This window comes from Odocoileus virginianus, chromosome 3 (genome assembly GCF_023699985.2).
Source record: "Odocoileus virginianus isolate 20LAN1187 ecotype Illinois chromosome 3, Ovbor_1.2, whole genome shotgun sequence".
Taxonomy (NCBI): Eukaryota; Metazoa; Chordata; class Mammalia; order Artiodactyla; family Cervidae; genus Odocoileus; species Odocoileus virginianus.
In genome coordinates, this window is record NC_069676.1 from 39,911,410 (window position 1) to 39,927,954 (window position 16,545).

Consider the following 16,545-nt stretch of genomic DNA (forward strand, 5'->3'; position numbering starts at 1 on the left):
AGATTTGTTGCCATCTTGGTCCCAGCTGGTTCCATCTGATTTTCTTTCTGGTAGCTTCCTCTCTTCTCTCTGGACTCCTTTAAAGACTTCTGTTAACTCCTGCTAAAGGTAGGGGTTGGAGGGTTGTGAGCAAGGACATCCCTTTTAAAGGTGGGTTCCCGGGTTTTCAGCAAGGGCCTGGAGCAGCTCTGACAACACAAGGCTGAGATGGGCCGTCGGTCGGACACCTGCACTGGGCTATGGCCAGATGGGGAGGCAGTGAGCAAGGGGCAGGCGGTCAGGGGAGGTTCTGTGTTTACAGAGAACATAGGTCCAGATGCACACTGCCTGCAGACCCTGCTGCAGAACCTGACTTTTCCAGAAGATCCTGGGTAGGGAGGGGGTGTTCAGGCAGCAGGGAAGACAGCTTGCTCTGGATGTTTGTGTGGGGAAGGGGGGCACAGCAACAGAGGCTCTGCCTGCAAACCCCAGAACCACTCCCAGATCAGCTCCAGAAGTGCTCCTGGAGTGGCAAGAAGAAGCGGGTCTCCCACCTACTAGACATGGAGGAAGCAGGTGGGGTGAGCAGGGCTGGGTCTTCAAGCCTTGCAAGGGCTTTTTCTCTTGCAGCAAGTGGGGGGCTACTCTGTAGTTGAGGTGCACAGGCTTCTCATTCATTGCACTGGCTTCTCTTGTTGCAGAGCATAGGCTCTAGAGCGCGTGGGCGTCAGTAGTTGTGGTAACCAGGCTTATTTGTTCCGTGGTATGTGGGATCTTCCCAGACCAGGGATTGAACCCACATCCCTTGTGTTGGCAGGCAAATGCTCAGCCACTGAACCACCAAGGAAGTCCGGCACCACATTCTTTGACTTCAATCTTGGCAATATCTTCTGGATCTGTCTTGTCAGCAACAAAAGCAGAATAAACCAATGGAACTCCATCCAACTGAAAAGCTTTTCAGGGGTGACAAAGGAAACCCTCCACAAAATGAAAAGGCAGCCTACTGCATGTGAGACAATACTTGCAAACCATACATGTAAAAAAAAAGAGTTCATATTCAAAATAGACCAAGAATTCACACAATTCAAACTCCAAAAGACTGAAATCACAACTAAAAAATTGGCAGATTGATATATATACACTGATACTATCTATAAAAGAGAACTAATGAGAACCTACTGAATAGCAACAGGGAACCTTACTCAGTGATTTATGATGACCTAAACGGGAGGGAAATCCAGAGGAGATACACGTATATGGAGAGCTGATTCACTTTGTTCTACAGCAGAAACATCAATAAGCAACTATACTCCAATAAAATTAATTTTAAAAAGGTTTTTCATCATTAAAAACCCAACTCTTAGCTTTAATCTTTTATATTGTTTTCCTGTTCTCTACTGTAGTTATTTCCGTTCCAAACTTTATTTTCTCCTTCTAATTGTGGTTCGTTTTCCAGCAGTTCCTTGAAATCTAAGGTGCTTATTGAAGATTTTTTTCCTTTTTAATGCAGGCATTTCTCTCTATAAACTTCCAGCCTAGTACTGCTTTTACTGCATCTCACAAACTTTGGTAATTTGTTTTCATTTTTGTCTCAAGATACTTTTAAATTCACTTTTTATTTCTTCTTTGGACCACTGATGATTCAAAGTGTGTTGTTTGATTTTCACCTATTTGTGAATTTTCCAGTTTTCCTTCTACTGCTGATTTCTAGTTTTCTTTCACTGTGGTCAGAAAAGATTCTTGGTATATCAGTCTTAAGACTTGTGACTTGAGAATGTGCCATAAATACTTGTGAAGAATGTACACCCTGCTGTTGGGCTAAAAGTTCTACATGTGTTGCTTAGGTCTGTTTGGTCTGTGGTGCTGTTATTCAAGCCCACTGGTTTTTTGTTTGTTTTTTTTTTGGGGGGGGGGTCATCAGTTCTGTTAGATCTACCCATTATCTTAAGTGGATAGTATAGTCTCCACTATAATTGTATGGTTATTTCTCCCTTCAGTTTAGTATATGCAGAAAACTCCAGTTAATGGATGTAGATACTCAGCCACAAAGCATGTGGAGCTATCATCCACTGCTTAAGACTTTGACCTTAATCCCATCCTAACCCTGACGTCTGACCCTGACCTTAACCCCTAAAGGAAATCAGTCCTGAATATTCATTGGAGGGACTAATGCTGAGACTGAGGCTGCAATACTTTGGTCACCTGATGCGAAAAACTGACTCATTAGAAAAGACCCTGATGCTGGGAAAGATTGAAGGCAGGAGGAAAAGGGGACAACAAAGGACAAGATGCCTGGATAGCATCACCAACTCAATGCATATGAGTTTGAACAAGCTCCAGGAGATGGTGAAGGACAGGGAAGTCAGGTGTCCTGCAGTCCATGGGGTCGTAAAGAACCAGACATAACTGAGCAACTGAACAAACAAAATTAACCCCTACCCTTCACTTGACCTCAGAACCTTAACCCTAATTGAATTCTTAATTTTAATTCTCTAAATAGTGGAGAAGGGGTTAAAAAAAATTTTTTTTTAATTCTCTAAATAAGAATATCTCAATAGTATTCCTCTGATGACAGAAAATGTCCTTTATCTTCTACTCTGCCTTCAGTGACTGATAAACTGGATTTTTATTTTGTTAAGTTAAATTGAATTTTAAAAGCCTCGTGTCATCAGTGGCTTCCATATATGGACAAAGCACCACCTGGTGCCCTGGAGTTGATGTGAGAGGTCAGCATTTTCTCTGGAGGCCAAGAAGAGACGTGCATGGGGGGACCCATGTACCTTTATAGGTAGAAGCCTGTGGTCAAGCGATTCCAGCCTTCTTCCAATTGGAAATTCTTAGTGCCCTAGATTCACCCAACAATGTGGCTTTCAATTGTACAAACTGGGCCGCTTGGGTCCCCAAAAGTCACACTGATAAAAATGAGGCCAACAGAAAAAACTTAAAATTCTAAGTTTATGTCAGACATGGGAAGTCAGCAGGCTGACAGGAGACCCTGGAGCTGTCCAGCTGCTGAAAATATGCTGAAAGAGGCTTAAGAAAAATCACAGGTTTTAAAAGTTGCAGTACAAACTGCTCCCCCATAAGAAGCGCTCGACGGCTGACAGTATTCAGAGGGTTAAACAAGCAGGCTTGAGGCTACTAAGTTCCAGGAAGAATGCCAGTCCACATGGCCTCAGGGGGTGACCCCCGACATGTAGACCCCCCCCCTACAAATGGCCTGTCCTCGCTCAGACAGACATGAACATGGTGAGACATGAGGACACCACATCCACTGCTTTTGGTTATCCAGAGCTGAAACTTCTACAGTCACCAACATTACAAAGAGCTTCAACTAGGATTTTATGTTGTTGTAACTTAAACAGTGAATGAGCAAATGAATACATGATTTTTCAACTTAGGAAGATTTACTTAGGTAGAGTTTTCCTGTTTTGAATAATGGAAAATTTTTCAGAATGCAGTACAGAGTGACACAATGGATACCTATACGCCAGCAATTACTAAATTTTTCCACATTTTCATCCCATTTTTGTCTTGTGAAATACTGCTGGTCACAGCCCTTGATAAGTTTCATTCCTCTACTCTTCAGTGTGTGTGTGTGTGTGTGTGCGTGCGTGCGTGTGTGTGTGTGCACATGCACACTCAGTCACGTCTGACTGTTTGCAATCACATGGACTATAGCCCGCCAGGCTCCTCTGTCCATGAGATTTTCCAGGCAGGAATACTGGAGTGAGTTGACATTTCCTCCTCCAAGTACTCTTCAGTATGCACCTATAAAAAAGCAAGGATGACTTCCCATAAAACCACAGCACTGTGCCACACCTCACAAACAACAGAAATTCCTGCATATGGTTCAATACTCAAGTTAGGAGGGGTTTTCCAAAGCCTATTAACATCTGACGGTAGGGGGATGTTGAACATGGGGAGCATGCCATGAGATGATATTTACCTGGCTAAGAATCTAGGAGCTGCCCATGAGAATCATCTAAATACCACCACCACCATCCCCCACGGTATAGAGAGGAAAAAAGAAAAGTACAATTTTTGCTGTAGAACCATAAGGAGCATAAACCTCAGATTACATATAAGAGCTTTCCATAGCTCCATCTAGGTGTAGCACTATGTCCCAGTGTTCCAGTGTGATCATACACTGATGCCTGGATTCGTAAGTATCAGTGAACCTGAGACACAGCATCTCTGCTCTTCTCATAAGATGCAGGCCAGTGCATGCACCACCCCTCAAGGGCTGTAAGCTGCCTAAGGACCCTTTGGGGATGGACTCGACTCTGCTCTCATGCTGTGGCTCCTTGGGGTCTTTGTTGAACCCAAGACCCTCCCAGAGTCAAGGCCAAGAACCATACATTCATCTCCCTCCTCCTGCGCTTCTTCTGCTCCTCAAGGTCATTGGGGCAAGGGAGTTCTTCATCTCCAGGGAGGGTTGCTAGGCTCCATGTCTGCCTCCAAGCATTAAATTATCCTGCTCAATCCTGCAAGGGCTTCAGAGTAAGATGGGTTCTAGGTGCAGATAAAATGGAAACAGACACTTAAAAAGAAACCACCCAATTTGCTCAGATCTTTGATGAAGATTAAATTTCCTACTTACTCTGTGACTGCACAGATAAGCTCTATGTGCTCAGAAAGTCTCAGGGACACCGGCCCATCGGTGGCCAGGCCCAGAAGCTCGTGTCACCTTGGACACCTTCCTGGTGCCGGGAGTCCAGCCCTCGCTGTCTGCTTCACTTTCTGACTCCCACTCAGGCCCACGTTTCCCTCCACTGCCCATTCTCTAAATTTTTCCGAATTACGAAGTCTCCCCCACACTGAGGTTTCAAACCCATTTTCCCTTTTTGAGGTGTGTCTGTGGCCACATCTGTGCTGCTTCCCTGACATTCACTGATGTGGTCAGTGAGGTAGGGGTTCCCATTCCAGGGCAGAGGACGGAGGGGCTACGTACACAGGGTCCCTGCGGCGGGAGGGGAGGGGTCAGCTTCAGCGAGTCCTCCAGGGACTGAGGGAGTGGAGGGACTGGGAGCTTCAGGGGCTCAGCTGCAGGTGGGCACTGCTGAGATGGGACAATTGGGGAGCAGGGGTTCTGGTCTTTCAAGGGGAGCGACTCTGAGGCCTGGGCGGGAAGGGGGTGCATATATCCCTGAGCAGAAATGGGACAAGGAGCCTGCTCCAGGCCCAAACAGCACATGTCATCTTCCACATAACAACCCTGGCGGAATGGGGAACTGCCCCCTCACTGGACCTTGGCACAGCCCTGCACACAGTTGTCTCTGGAGTGCTGGCCACGATCCTACCCACATCCGAATCTCTGGCAGGCTCCAGGTCCCTCAGCAGACACCTCCTTACTGTGGAGACACTTCTCCGCCCAACCAGGACTCAGGCCTCTCCTAGCCTCTCAGGCCTTGGGGGCCAAACAAGAGCAGGTGCCTTTTGTTCAGGGCTCCCTCCCTCTGCAGGGTGACCCCCAACCTTAGCTTGGGCCTGCAGCAGACTGGGCCAGTCTGGCAGTCAGCTTTCCTTCCACTTACCTCCCACCTATGAGACCGGAATAGCAAGCCAGGCATGGCTGACCCACCCAGCTATGCCCACACCTGGGCTCAGGTGAGCCCCTGACCAGCAAGCCCCCCACCACCCCCACTGTAGGAACAGAGTCCTCAGAATGGCCAAAAGAAACAGGTACTGATAACATTTGTCAAGCAAATGCCCTATTTTACTAAAAACCCAAGTATACATTACATTTTACAAAAACAGCATCCATCAGGATCTCTTAGTCCCTTCCCTAAGCCAACAAAAGATGGGGGCTCTGAGGAAGGGTTCCCCTCCAAATGCTGGGGCTGCCCCAGGCACCCTCAGACCCCTGGTCCAGTGCACAGAAGGTGGGGTTAGTGGAGCCCCTGCCAGGATCCAGCCTGGGGCCTGTGCAGGGCCCTCACCACGATGCTAGGTGAGGGGCCTGCCGAGACCATGGACACGCTGCCCCCACTGGAGCCCCAGCTGGTCGCAGCTCCTGCCTCAGGAGGAGGACACAGGGTACCCGTAGTGGTTGTGGTCAGTCTCGGCCAGGGCCAGCGTCAGAGACAGGCTGGGCTTCCGTTCCAGCTCTTCTTCCTCCGGGCAGTGCTGCGGGGGCCGAGCTTTGAAGAAGTCAGAGACGTACCGGACCTGGCAGAGAAGAGGAAGGCAGGAGCTGCCTGGGGGGAACAGGACAGGCCAGGCAGGCTGGGTACAGTGGGGCAGGGGAGCCCAGGAGTTGAGGGGTGTCTTGAGGGGTCAATAAGAGAGCAGAGTTGGGAGTCTTAGGGGAAGATGGGAGCACAGGGCAAGGGTCTGGGAGAGGCGGCCCAGAGAGGGCAGGGGTCCCAGAGTGGGGTCTCTTGTCAGGGCAGGGGGTCGGGGCCTGGGAGCTCACAGTGAGGCTGGCCACCAGCGCCCCCTGCAGGAGGCCAACGAGAACGTCACTCCAGTGGTGTTTGTGGTCAGACACGCGGGTGTAGCCCACGTACAGGGCGAAGGCTACCAGGAAGAACTGAACGGTGGGCCGCAGCAGCCGTGCCCACTTCCAGCAGAGCCGGGCCTGCACATAGAGCTGGGGTCCAAGAGCAGAGTCAGTCAGGCACCCGCCAGGTCCACCCTGCTTGACGCATGGACGGCGACCCTGGGGCCACAAGCCTAGAATCCCCAGACACAGGGCCCCCAGTTTTTATCAACACAGCAGAACCTCCACCTCCGCCCTGGCTCTCCCAAGGCCCAGGGAAGGGCTGGCCACGGGCACAACACGTCAGTCACAGACAGCAGACTCACCGCCAAGAATACCATGCAGTACATGCCAAAGGAGGAGTGTCCGGAGTAGAAGGACAACCTGAGACAGAGAGGGTGGTGGGGGTCATGGGGCGGTGTGGGGAGGGCAGCCAGAGGGTTTACTCTGTCCTCAGCCTCCAGACACCTGGCCCCCGCCTCGCCCCCCAGGGTCCAGGAGGACTTTATGTAAAAACGCGGCCAGCGCTGGATGCCCTCAGTCCTTCCCTTTCCAATTTTCTGACCATGTGGTCAAGTCTCATGGGCTTTAAGGCATCACCATGAAGCTGCTTCAGGCCCTGAATGCAGAACCCAGGGCAGACAACTGGGTCCAGACAGCAGCTCCACTTTCACTGTGTTTCTTCTCAAGATTATTTTCCACCTGTGCTCACTGATATAAGGTTTGCATTTTCTTTTTATAGAATGTCAAGTTTTAATAAAGGACATCAAAGGAATAAGTCAAGGCTGTATATTGTCTCCTTGCTTATTTAATTTATATGCAGAGTACAGCATGCGAAATGACAGGCTGGAAGAAGCTCAAGTTGGAATCAAGACTGCCAGGAGAAGTATCAATAACCTCAGATAAGCAGATGACACCACCCTTACAGCAGAAAGTAAAGAGGAACTAAAGAGCCTCTTGATGAAGGTGAAAGAGGAGAGTGAAAAAGCTGGCTTAAAACTCAACATTCAAAAAACAAAGATCATGGCATCTAGTCCCATCACTTCATGACAAATAGATGGGGGAAAAATGGAAACAGTAACAGACTTTATTTTCTTGGGCTCTAAAATCACTGAGGACGGTGACTACAGCCATAAAATTAAAAGACACTTGCTCCTTGGAAGAAAAGCTATGACAAACCTACACAATGTATTAAAAAGCAGAGACATTACTATGCCAACAAATGTCTGCATAGTAAAAGCTATGGTTTTTCCAGTAGTCAAGTATAGATGTGAGTTGGACCATAAAGAAGGCTGAGCACCGAAAAATTGATGCTTTTGAACTGTGGTGCTAGAGAAGACTCTTGAGAGTCCCTTGGACTGCAAGGAGATCAAACCAGTCAATCCTAAAGAAAATCAACCCTGAATATTCACTGGAAGGACAGATGCTGAAGCTGAAGCTGCAATTCTTTGGCCACCTGATGCAAAGAGCCAACTCACTAGAAAAGATCCTGATTCTGGGAAAGACTGAAGACAGGAAGAGAAGGGGATGACAGAAAATGAGATGGTTGGATGGCATCACTGACTCAATGGACAGGAGTTTGAGCAAGCTCCAGGAGATGGTGAAGGACAGGGAAGCCTGGTATGGTGCAGTCCATGGGGTCATGACGAGTCAGACACAACTAAGCAACTGAACAGCAACAAAGGACATCAATGGACAAGAAAGAAAATGGCAGATTGAGAGCCCCCACCCCATGAAAGCGACTGGAAAACTGACAACAGCCAGAACCAGACTGGTGGTGGCATGTGAACCAGAGAAAGGAGGAGACCTACCTCCAACGCCTGAGACTGTACGGTCCTGACCGGTGCCTCCCTGGAGCACTGGCCATAAACACTGACAGCAAATGGAATAGTCACCACTGCCTGGGGCAGTAAACACAGCAGGATAAGAAGGCTAGCCAAGAAGCCGAGAGGAAAGGCCAGGGTGAGCTACTTCGCAGAATGAGGCTGGGAATCTGGGGGCCAGGCTGGGCCCATCAGCAAAGACCTGCCAAGGTGCTCCTGTCTCCGCTCTGGCCAACTCGCAGACATGTCAATTGACACGGTCCACATGGCACATGTACCCAACATAGACACGTACCCACACAGCACACACACCCCAACACACACACCCCACATGGCATACATACCCCAACACAGCAACACACCCCAACACACACACACCCACAGGGCACACATACCCCAACACAGCACACACACCCCAACACACACACACCCACAGGGCACACGTACCCCAACACACACACACACCCACAGGGCACACACACCCCAACACAGCACACACACCCCAACACACACACACCCCACATGGCATACATACCCCAACACAGCAACGCACCCCAACACACACATACCCCACACAGCACACCTACTCCAACACACACATACCCCAGTACACAGACTCCAACATGGCTCACATACCCCAGCATGGCAGATGTACCTCACCATGGCACATGTACCCCAACACACACATACCTCAACATTCATGTACCCCACACGGCATACAAAGCTCATCTGTAAAATGAAAGCTTTTTTCCATGGTTCCAGGTATTTAAGGACATATCTGTCCACTCACTAGCTTATCACTCAGCTAACAGCACAACTTCATGGCCACTCATGACAAAAAACAAAGACTTTACAAAATTAGTTCAGAACATTTACCTAGCAAACAACCAAGGACAACAAACAGCAAAAACAACAGAAGAATCTGATCTCCAGATGTATGCTACATCACATGTATGTATGCTACATCACATGTATGTGTACTACATCACACGTATGTATGCTACATTACAACATTAAAAACGCTCTGGGAAAGGGGACACATACATACCTGTAGCCAATTCATGTTGACGTATGGCAAAAACCATGACAATATTATAATTATCCTCTAATTAAAATTAATTTATTAATTTAAAGAAAACTGCCCAGGGACTTCCCTGGTGATCCAGTGGCTAAGCCTCCCCACTCCCAATGCAGGGGGCCCAGTTCCATCCTTGGTCAGGGATCTAGATCCCACATGCTACAACTAAGATAGACCTGGTGCAGCAAAATAAATAAACAGTTTAAATATATTTATGTAAAACAAACCAAAAAATGCCAAGTTTTCAACAACAATAAATATTTATAATAGATGCACAAAAAATGTGGGAAATGCCCAGGGGAGAAAAGTCTATTACTAGAAGCAGTCGCTAAGAAACTCAGATATCAGACTTACTAGATAAAGGCTTTTTTTTTTTAATTTGATAGAGAAAGACTTTTAATCTGCCATTTAAAATATGTTCAGAGAGCTAAGTGAGAATGATGTCTGACCTAATAAGAGAGTACCAAAAAGAAACAAAAGTTGTAAAAAGGAATCAAATAGAAATTCTGGAGTTCAAAACTATAGTATGTGGAAGATGAAATCACCAGAGGGGCTCAAAAGCAGATGTGTGCAGGCAGAAGAGCGTGTGAACATGTAGACGGGTCAATCAAGACTTTTGGTCTAAGTAACAAAAAATGAAAAGAATGGAGAAAGTTCAATGAACTCGTCTTGTGGAACACTATCCAATGTACCAACATATGTACAACAGGAGTCCCAAAAGGAGACCAGAGAAAGGGGCAGAAAGAATATTTGAAGAGGAAATGCCTACAAACTTCCCACATTTGATGACAAATATCCATCCACACACCCCAAAGGTTCAATGAACTTCAAAGAGGATAAACTCTAAGACAGCACAGCACAGTCAAGCTACCAAAAGATAATGAAGATTTCGAGAGCTGCAAGAGAAGGCACTCGTCATGTATAAGAAATCCTCAATAAAATGAACAGCTAATTTCCCATCAGAAGCCATGGAGACCAGAAGGATTCCAAGTACTGAAAGAGAAAACTCTATGAATCATGAATTCTACATGTGGCAAAATGATCTTGTAAAAATGAAAAGAAGTTTAGACATTTCCAAACAAACAAGAACCAATAAAATCCATAGCTGATACGCCTACAAGCTCTATGAGAAATGCTAAAGGGAGTTTTCCATGGAGGAATGAAGGATACTAGTCAGTAAGTAAAATCTACAAAAAAGACACAAAAGACACCAGTAAAAGTAATTACAAAACATAAACAGCAGTGTGAATGTATTCTGGTGTATGATCCTATTTTTCCCTACATGATTTAGAAAAGAAAAAATCAGCTAAAGAAAAAAAAACTAGATTAACTGTATCATTCCACAGTAGATATCACATCATTATGCTGTACATCTGAAAGTAATACAACGTGGCAACTATGGGTTTCCCAGGTGGCACTAGTGGTAAAGAACCCCACCTGCCAATGCAGGAGACATAAGAGACGCACATTCAATCCCTGAGTTGGGTAGATCCCCTGGAGGACAGGGTTTCCCTGGTGGCTCAGTGGGTAAAAGAATCTGCCTGCAATGAAGGAGACTCCTTCCCTTGGTCGGGAAGATCCCCTGGAGAAGGACATGGGAATCCACTCCAGTATTCTTGCCTGGGAAATCCCATGAACAGAGGAGCCTGGTGGGCTCCCAGCCCATTGGGTCGCAAAGAGTCAGACAAAACTGAGGTGACTTAGCGTGGCAAATATAGCTTAATTTTTTAAAAACCATGTAAAACAGTTATTATAAATCTATGCTGATGAGTACATGATGTATAAAGATAAAATCTGTGACAATAACCTCATAAGGGGGTGGAGATACATGGCTGCAAACGTTTTGCACAGTAAGTACCTATGAACAGAAAAAGCAGTAATGGGGAAAAAAGCAGTAATGGAGAAATTTTTTAAAAAGATACAATATATAGAAAACAAATAACAAGACAAAGGACATTCACTGTGAGAAAAGGATCAATCCATCCAGAGATATAACAACAAAGATACAAGCACCGAAACTTGAAAAACACTGCAGAATCCAGACCTGAAAGGACAGAGGGTGTGATTCCACTGATAGGAAATGTTCAAAACAAGCCGATCCACAGACAGAGAGTGGGTTCCTGGTTGTCAGGGGCTGGGGTAGGGGTGACAGCTAATGGTGTGGGCTTTGTGTGTGTGTGATGAGAATATTCTAGAATATTAGAGTGGGGACAGATGCACAGGACTGGGAATGCACTAGAAATCAACAAATTGTGCACGTTAAGATGGTTAAATTGGTGGATTTTATGTGTTGGGAATTTTATTAAATTTTTAAAGGAAAATAGGACATCAATCAAATGAAAAGTTCACCAGTAGAGATGGTGAGAGGACAGAGCAGAATGTGAGGGTGGGGGCCTGACATTTCGAGGAGGTGGGTCACCCCTCCTGACACCTCCTGCTCTGCCCCAGGGCCAGATACCCCAGCCCCACCTAAGCTCCCTGCTGGCATGATGCATGCACAGGCACCTCCAGGCCTTGCTCCTGCCCGTTCTCCGCACCTTCTCAACCTGGCAGCTCATCCCGCAATACCCAGCTCCTGAGGGCCCTTCTGCAACCCCCACCCTCCTCCCCGGACGGGGCATCTGTGGTCCAAGCACTGCCCACCTGGACTCCGTGACGTTAGCAGGGCTCCCCCTGCACACCTCCAGCTGCACGTACGCCGAGCAGTTGACGCGGCTCCAGTCAGGGTCACACACGGCCAGGAAGTTGGGCCGCAGGCGGCCGGTCATGTACTTGGCCAGGTCTGTCAGGGACTGGCTCACTGCCGCCCCAAACAGGAACGTCCCCACCACCTTATAGAGGGCGGCCAGGTAGTTGTTGAAATCAGAGCGGGAGTAGAGGCGGTCCGTGTACACCAAGTAGGCTTCCCCAGCTGACACCTGCAGACAGCAGCCGGGGGCTTCAGCATCCCCAGCCTCTTTGAGATCACCAGGGAGCTGGGGACCCCAAGAGGGCTCTCTTCCACACAAACACCACCCCGGGCAGGACTGGACCTGCCAACGCCCCAGCCACCACCCCACACGCCCTTCTGCCTTACAAGAATGACAGTGGCTGTGATGATGACCCCGGCCATGAGCCCATGGGTGATGGTGTCTGGACGGTAGGGGTATCGGATGGAGTCATCTCCACAGTAGAAACCTCGCTTGTATGGAGTGTTGACGAACGTCAGGATGGCACAGGGCAGAGCGGCTGGGGGGGTGGGGGGGAGAGGAGGCCGGTAGGCACGAGGTGCTCCCCATAGCTGCTCCCCAGCTCAGCCCCACACTCAGCTGTGCCTTCGTCTGGCACTTGGACCCGGCCTCGGCCTCCCTCTGGGTCTCCTCACCTCCCTGCCCACCCAACGGTCAGCTTTCCTCATGGTAAATGAGAGGAAAGGTCGCCACCCTGCTTAAAACCCCTTGTACTTGGAAAAAAAAAAAAAAAACCTTCTGATTCCCCTTCATCGTCAGATCAACACTCAGGTCCTGCCCAGGCCAGGTGTCCACCCCCTGCACACCGCCCACCCTCTCCTACCCCTTGCTTCCCTCCAGCCTCCTCCACTCTGCCCAAATCCAGCAGGCAGCCACCCAGGCCTCTGCTCACAGCCCCACTGGCTGCCCAGAACAGTTCTGACTGACTCCTGTCTTCCCCACTGACCGCCCCACTCCTGGGGCCCCTCTCACAGCCTTTCTCCAGGGTCCTCATCTTGTGTAATCTGCAATCACCCTGTGATACCTGAATAACTCCCCAGACACCGCTCCCCTACAGTGAGCACGTGGGGGGCCTGTCATCATCAAGGACTAGTCTCTGGAGCCTTCTCAGGTGGGGTTGCAGAGGTAAGTGTCTTCCCAGGTGGTGCTAGTGGTAAAGAACTCACCTGCCAATGCAGGAGATGTAAGAGACTTGGGTTCGATCCCTGGGTTGGGAAGATCCCCTGGAGGAGGGCATGACAACCCACTCCAGTATTCTTGCCTGAAGAATCCCATGGACAGAGGAATCTGGCAGGCTACCGTCCATAGCGTCGCAAAGAATCGGACACTACTTAAGTGATTTAGCACACATACACACACAAGGAGGACGCCCTGCTTGTAGTTCTAGGGTTGGCCAGAGACCAGGAACACCTGGTGAGACATCTGCATCCACACGCCGTCCCTGAGCCAGCCACACAGGGACCGGACAGGCCCGGCCCAGGCCAGGGAGCTCAGTCCAAAGGTACATTCAGGAGTCACTAGTCATGACCAGACCCTGCCTGGCACAGCCGCAGCCCGAGTCCAGAGGCCCCAGGAGCCAAGGGCAGCTGGAGCACAGGGCTCCCCGCCTCCCCAGGGTGGGGCACAGAGACAAACCCAAGCAGGGTGCCCTCTGGCCCTGGCAGGGCAGGTGACACGTGAAAAAGGGTGTGACCAGGGCAGGGGGAGGGCAGGGCCACACCCCCTCCCAAAGGTCATGTTCTGGGCCTTGGGGACCACCCATGATGGTGGGTGATGCTACCAAAGGCTTGGTGAAGAACACAGAGGTCTGGCTCATGGAGCTGAGGGGCCAGGAATAAAAGTAACAGGCATGGCAGGACTGGGAGGTGGCTGTGGATGTCAGTGGCGTGTTGGGCAGGACACATGGGGAAGGTGGCTTAGAAATTCAGAGGACATCTGGGAAAGAGCACCCCAGAGGGACGGCCAGCACAAAGGCCGGAGAGTCTGGAGAGCCGAGTGCTGGGGGGAGCTAGGTGGGGTGAGCAGAGGGAGCAGGTTGGAGACAGACAGGCTGAGACCCTGAAGGGCGGAGGCGGGGGGGCTAGAAGAGGCAGAGAAACCAAGTCAAGCCCCACCCCCAGAACCTGAGCAGAGCAGGGGCTCCCATGGGGGTTCCCGTGGCAGGGGGGCAGTGAATCAACCTCCAGCTCCTGTCCCCCAGGCCCAGCCCTTTCCCCTGGAGATTAGGACACACACAGTCAGAACTGGGGTCAGGCTCTCCTTGGATTCAGGAGTCCGTTGCCTCCCTCTGCCTGAGCTGCTCCGGCTCAGGTGTCCCCACGGCAGACACGCCAGAGCCTTCCTGACCTGGTGTCAACCCCCGTGTTTCCCTCAGGGCCCTTGTCACCTTCTACAACTGAATTACTGCTATACTGAAGCTTCTAGACTGACAGCTGTGTCGGCCTGGGCCCCAGTCCCCTGGCACACGGGCAACCCCACCCAACCTAATCTCTGCTCAGTCACCCCCGGCTGTGTGACCTACAGAGGGAAGCCGAACATCCCTGGGTGGAAACTGGGGGACACAGCAGCACCCCCCCCCCACAGGCTGACTGGAGGAAAAGGTTTAATTATCACAGGCGTCCTAGTGTCTGGTATACTGTAAGTGCCACAAAAACGATTAAAGAAGTGCTCAGGAAAGGATGCCCAAGGTGGGCGGAAGCCCTCTCCCAGGACTTCCAACTGCCAACCGGCTCTTCCCCAAAGGGGTCTCTTCTGGGACGTGGGGGGAGGCACTGCCTCGGCCAGCAGCCAGGGCAGACCCCTCCCGTCCCAGCGGAGGCGCAGGAACCAGACTGGGGGGAGGGCAGTTGAGGCTGGAGGGGCCCCCTCCCTGCGCCAGGGGTAGAATTCCGGGGCTATTGTCCACACAGCCCTGGAGCAAACACTCAGCCTTTGTTTCCGAGACCTGGGGGGGTGGGGGGGAGGGGACTGGGGCTGCCCCTTCCCCCAACCTGGCCCGCAAACCCGCCCGACAGGTTTGGTCCGCGCCACCCCGAGGCCCCCAGTTCGACAACAGCCGGGGGCCCGGTTTCTCTCCCGGGCCCGGTCTCTCTCCCGGCTCTCCCGGGCCCGAGACCGGAGGACGAGTGTTCGAATCCCACCAACGCCCGGGTGCCCCCGGCCAGGGCTCCGCCCTCCCAAAACCAGCCAACCCGAGCATGGCTCGCGGTGGAGGGCCTACAGGGGCGCCCCCCGCCCTGCCAGCCTCACCCGGCCGCCGCCCGCGTGAATCACCGGGCCCGGCCTGGCCAGGCAAGGCGGGCGGTGGAGGAGGTAGGGGTGGCGAGCGGCCCCGGAGGCGACTTCCTGCTGCCGCGAAGGGGCGGGGGGCACCGACCCCTCCGACTGGAGGCCCGCGGGGGAAACCAAGGCCCCTGAGGGCGCGCGCAGACGTCGGGGCCGGCGGAGGGGGCGAGGTGGTGACCCGAGGCTCCGCCCACCTCCGGAGGCCTCCGAGGGGTGGGGGCCACGGCCCCCACCGGTCCTACAAAAGTTCGGGGGGATCGGGGACGGGGCCGCCCGGGAAGGTGTCCCCCCACGCCCCCAGGCCCCTGAGGCTCTTACCGACCAGCACGCACAGCACGTCGAGCAGTACGAAGACCCACCTCCGCTCCATGCCGCCCCCGCCCGGGCCGCGCCCGCGACCCCCGACGCCCGTCCCACCGCGTCCCGTCGCGTCCCAGCTGGGCCGCACGGTCACATGGCATCGGAGCCCGGCCCAGCCCGGGGGTGGAGGGGGTGGAAATGAGGGGGGCAGGGCCCAGGAGGGGCGGGCGGGGCGGGGCGGGGCCGCCCGGGGAGGGGGTGGACTCTGCCCCCGCCCCGCCCGCGGCCCGCGGCGGGGGAGGGGCGTGGGTAACCGGGTCGGTACCGGCCCGCGACTGGAGGAAGGGTTTCGAGTCTAGGAGCTGGCAGGGTCGTCGGCGCCCAGCACTCCCCCCGTCCCCCACGGGAGGCTGAGGCCGGGGGACCGTCAGTCCGGGGTCTCCCCGCAGCGTCCGCGCCCGGCCGCACGCCCCGGGCACCCGCGGACTGGATCGGCTGAGTCTGGGGTCGGGAGAAAGAGCGAACAAACGAAGGAATGTGTGAGGGGCGGCCGGCAGGACGGGGCGTGGAGGACGGAGCTCAGGTACCCCAGGACCGTCCCTGTGGGCCCCTCGGTGCGCCTCGGTTTCCTCTTTGGGGCACTCGAGCCCCTGTGTGCGCGTCTGAATACTTCTGAACCAGGAAGTGTCTACAAATCGATGGGGCGTCGTGGCTTAACTGCAAGGTTTCTTTCTTTCCTCTTGGTGCTTAAAATCCTGGTGGCCCTTATACATCCCCAGCATTTGAAAGTCATTTCCTCAACGCCCACCCTGTTTCTGCCAGGCCCTGCTCCCATGAGGCACACTTCCCACCCCCGTTTACAGGGAG

The 16,545-nt window shown here is 51.9% G+C and overlaps 1 protein-coding gene across 3 annotated transcripts; it reads right to left on the reverse strand.

Moving 5' to 3' along the window:
- Positions 1–5,676: 5,676 nt before the first annotated feature.
- PLPP2 (phospholipid phosphatase 2) lies at positions 5,677–15,826 on the reverse strand. 3 transcript variants are annotated; one of them, XM_020901401.2, is made up of 6 exons: positions 15,697–15,826; positions 12,441–12,592; positions 12,008–12,282; positions 6,790–6,847; positions 6,398–6,574; positions 5,677–6,150 (listed from the first exon to the last, which is right to left on the reverse strand). In XM_020901401.2, exons 1-6 carry the CDS (start codon positions 15,746–15,748, stop codon positions 6,001–6,003), a joined length of 864 nt encoding a protein of 287 aa, XP_020757060.1. In that variant the 5' UTR covers positions 15,749–15,826; the 3' UTR covers positions 5,677–6,000. The 3 variants fall into 3 exon arrangements, with proteins under 3 accessions (XP_020757060.1, XP_070321333.1, XP_020757061.2); XM_070465232.1 differs by having other exon boundaries at positions 15,738–15,813; XM_020901402.2 differs by lacking the exon at positions 15,697–15,826 and adding an exon at positions 13,260–15,349.
- Between the last annotated feature and the right edge of the window lie 719 nt (positions 15,827–16,545).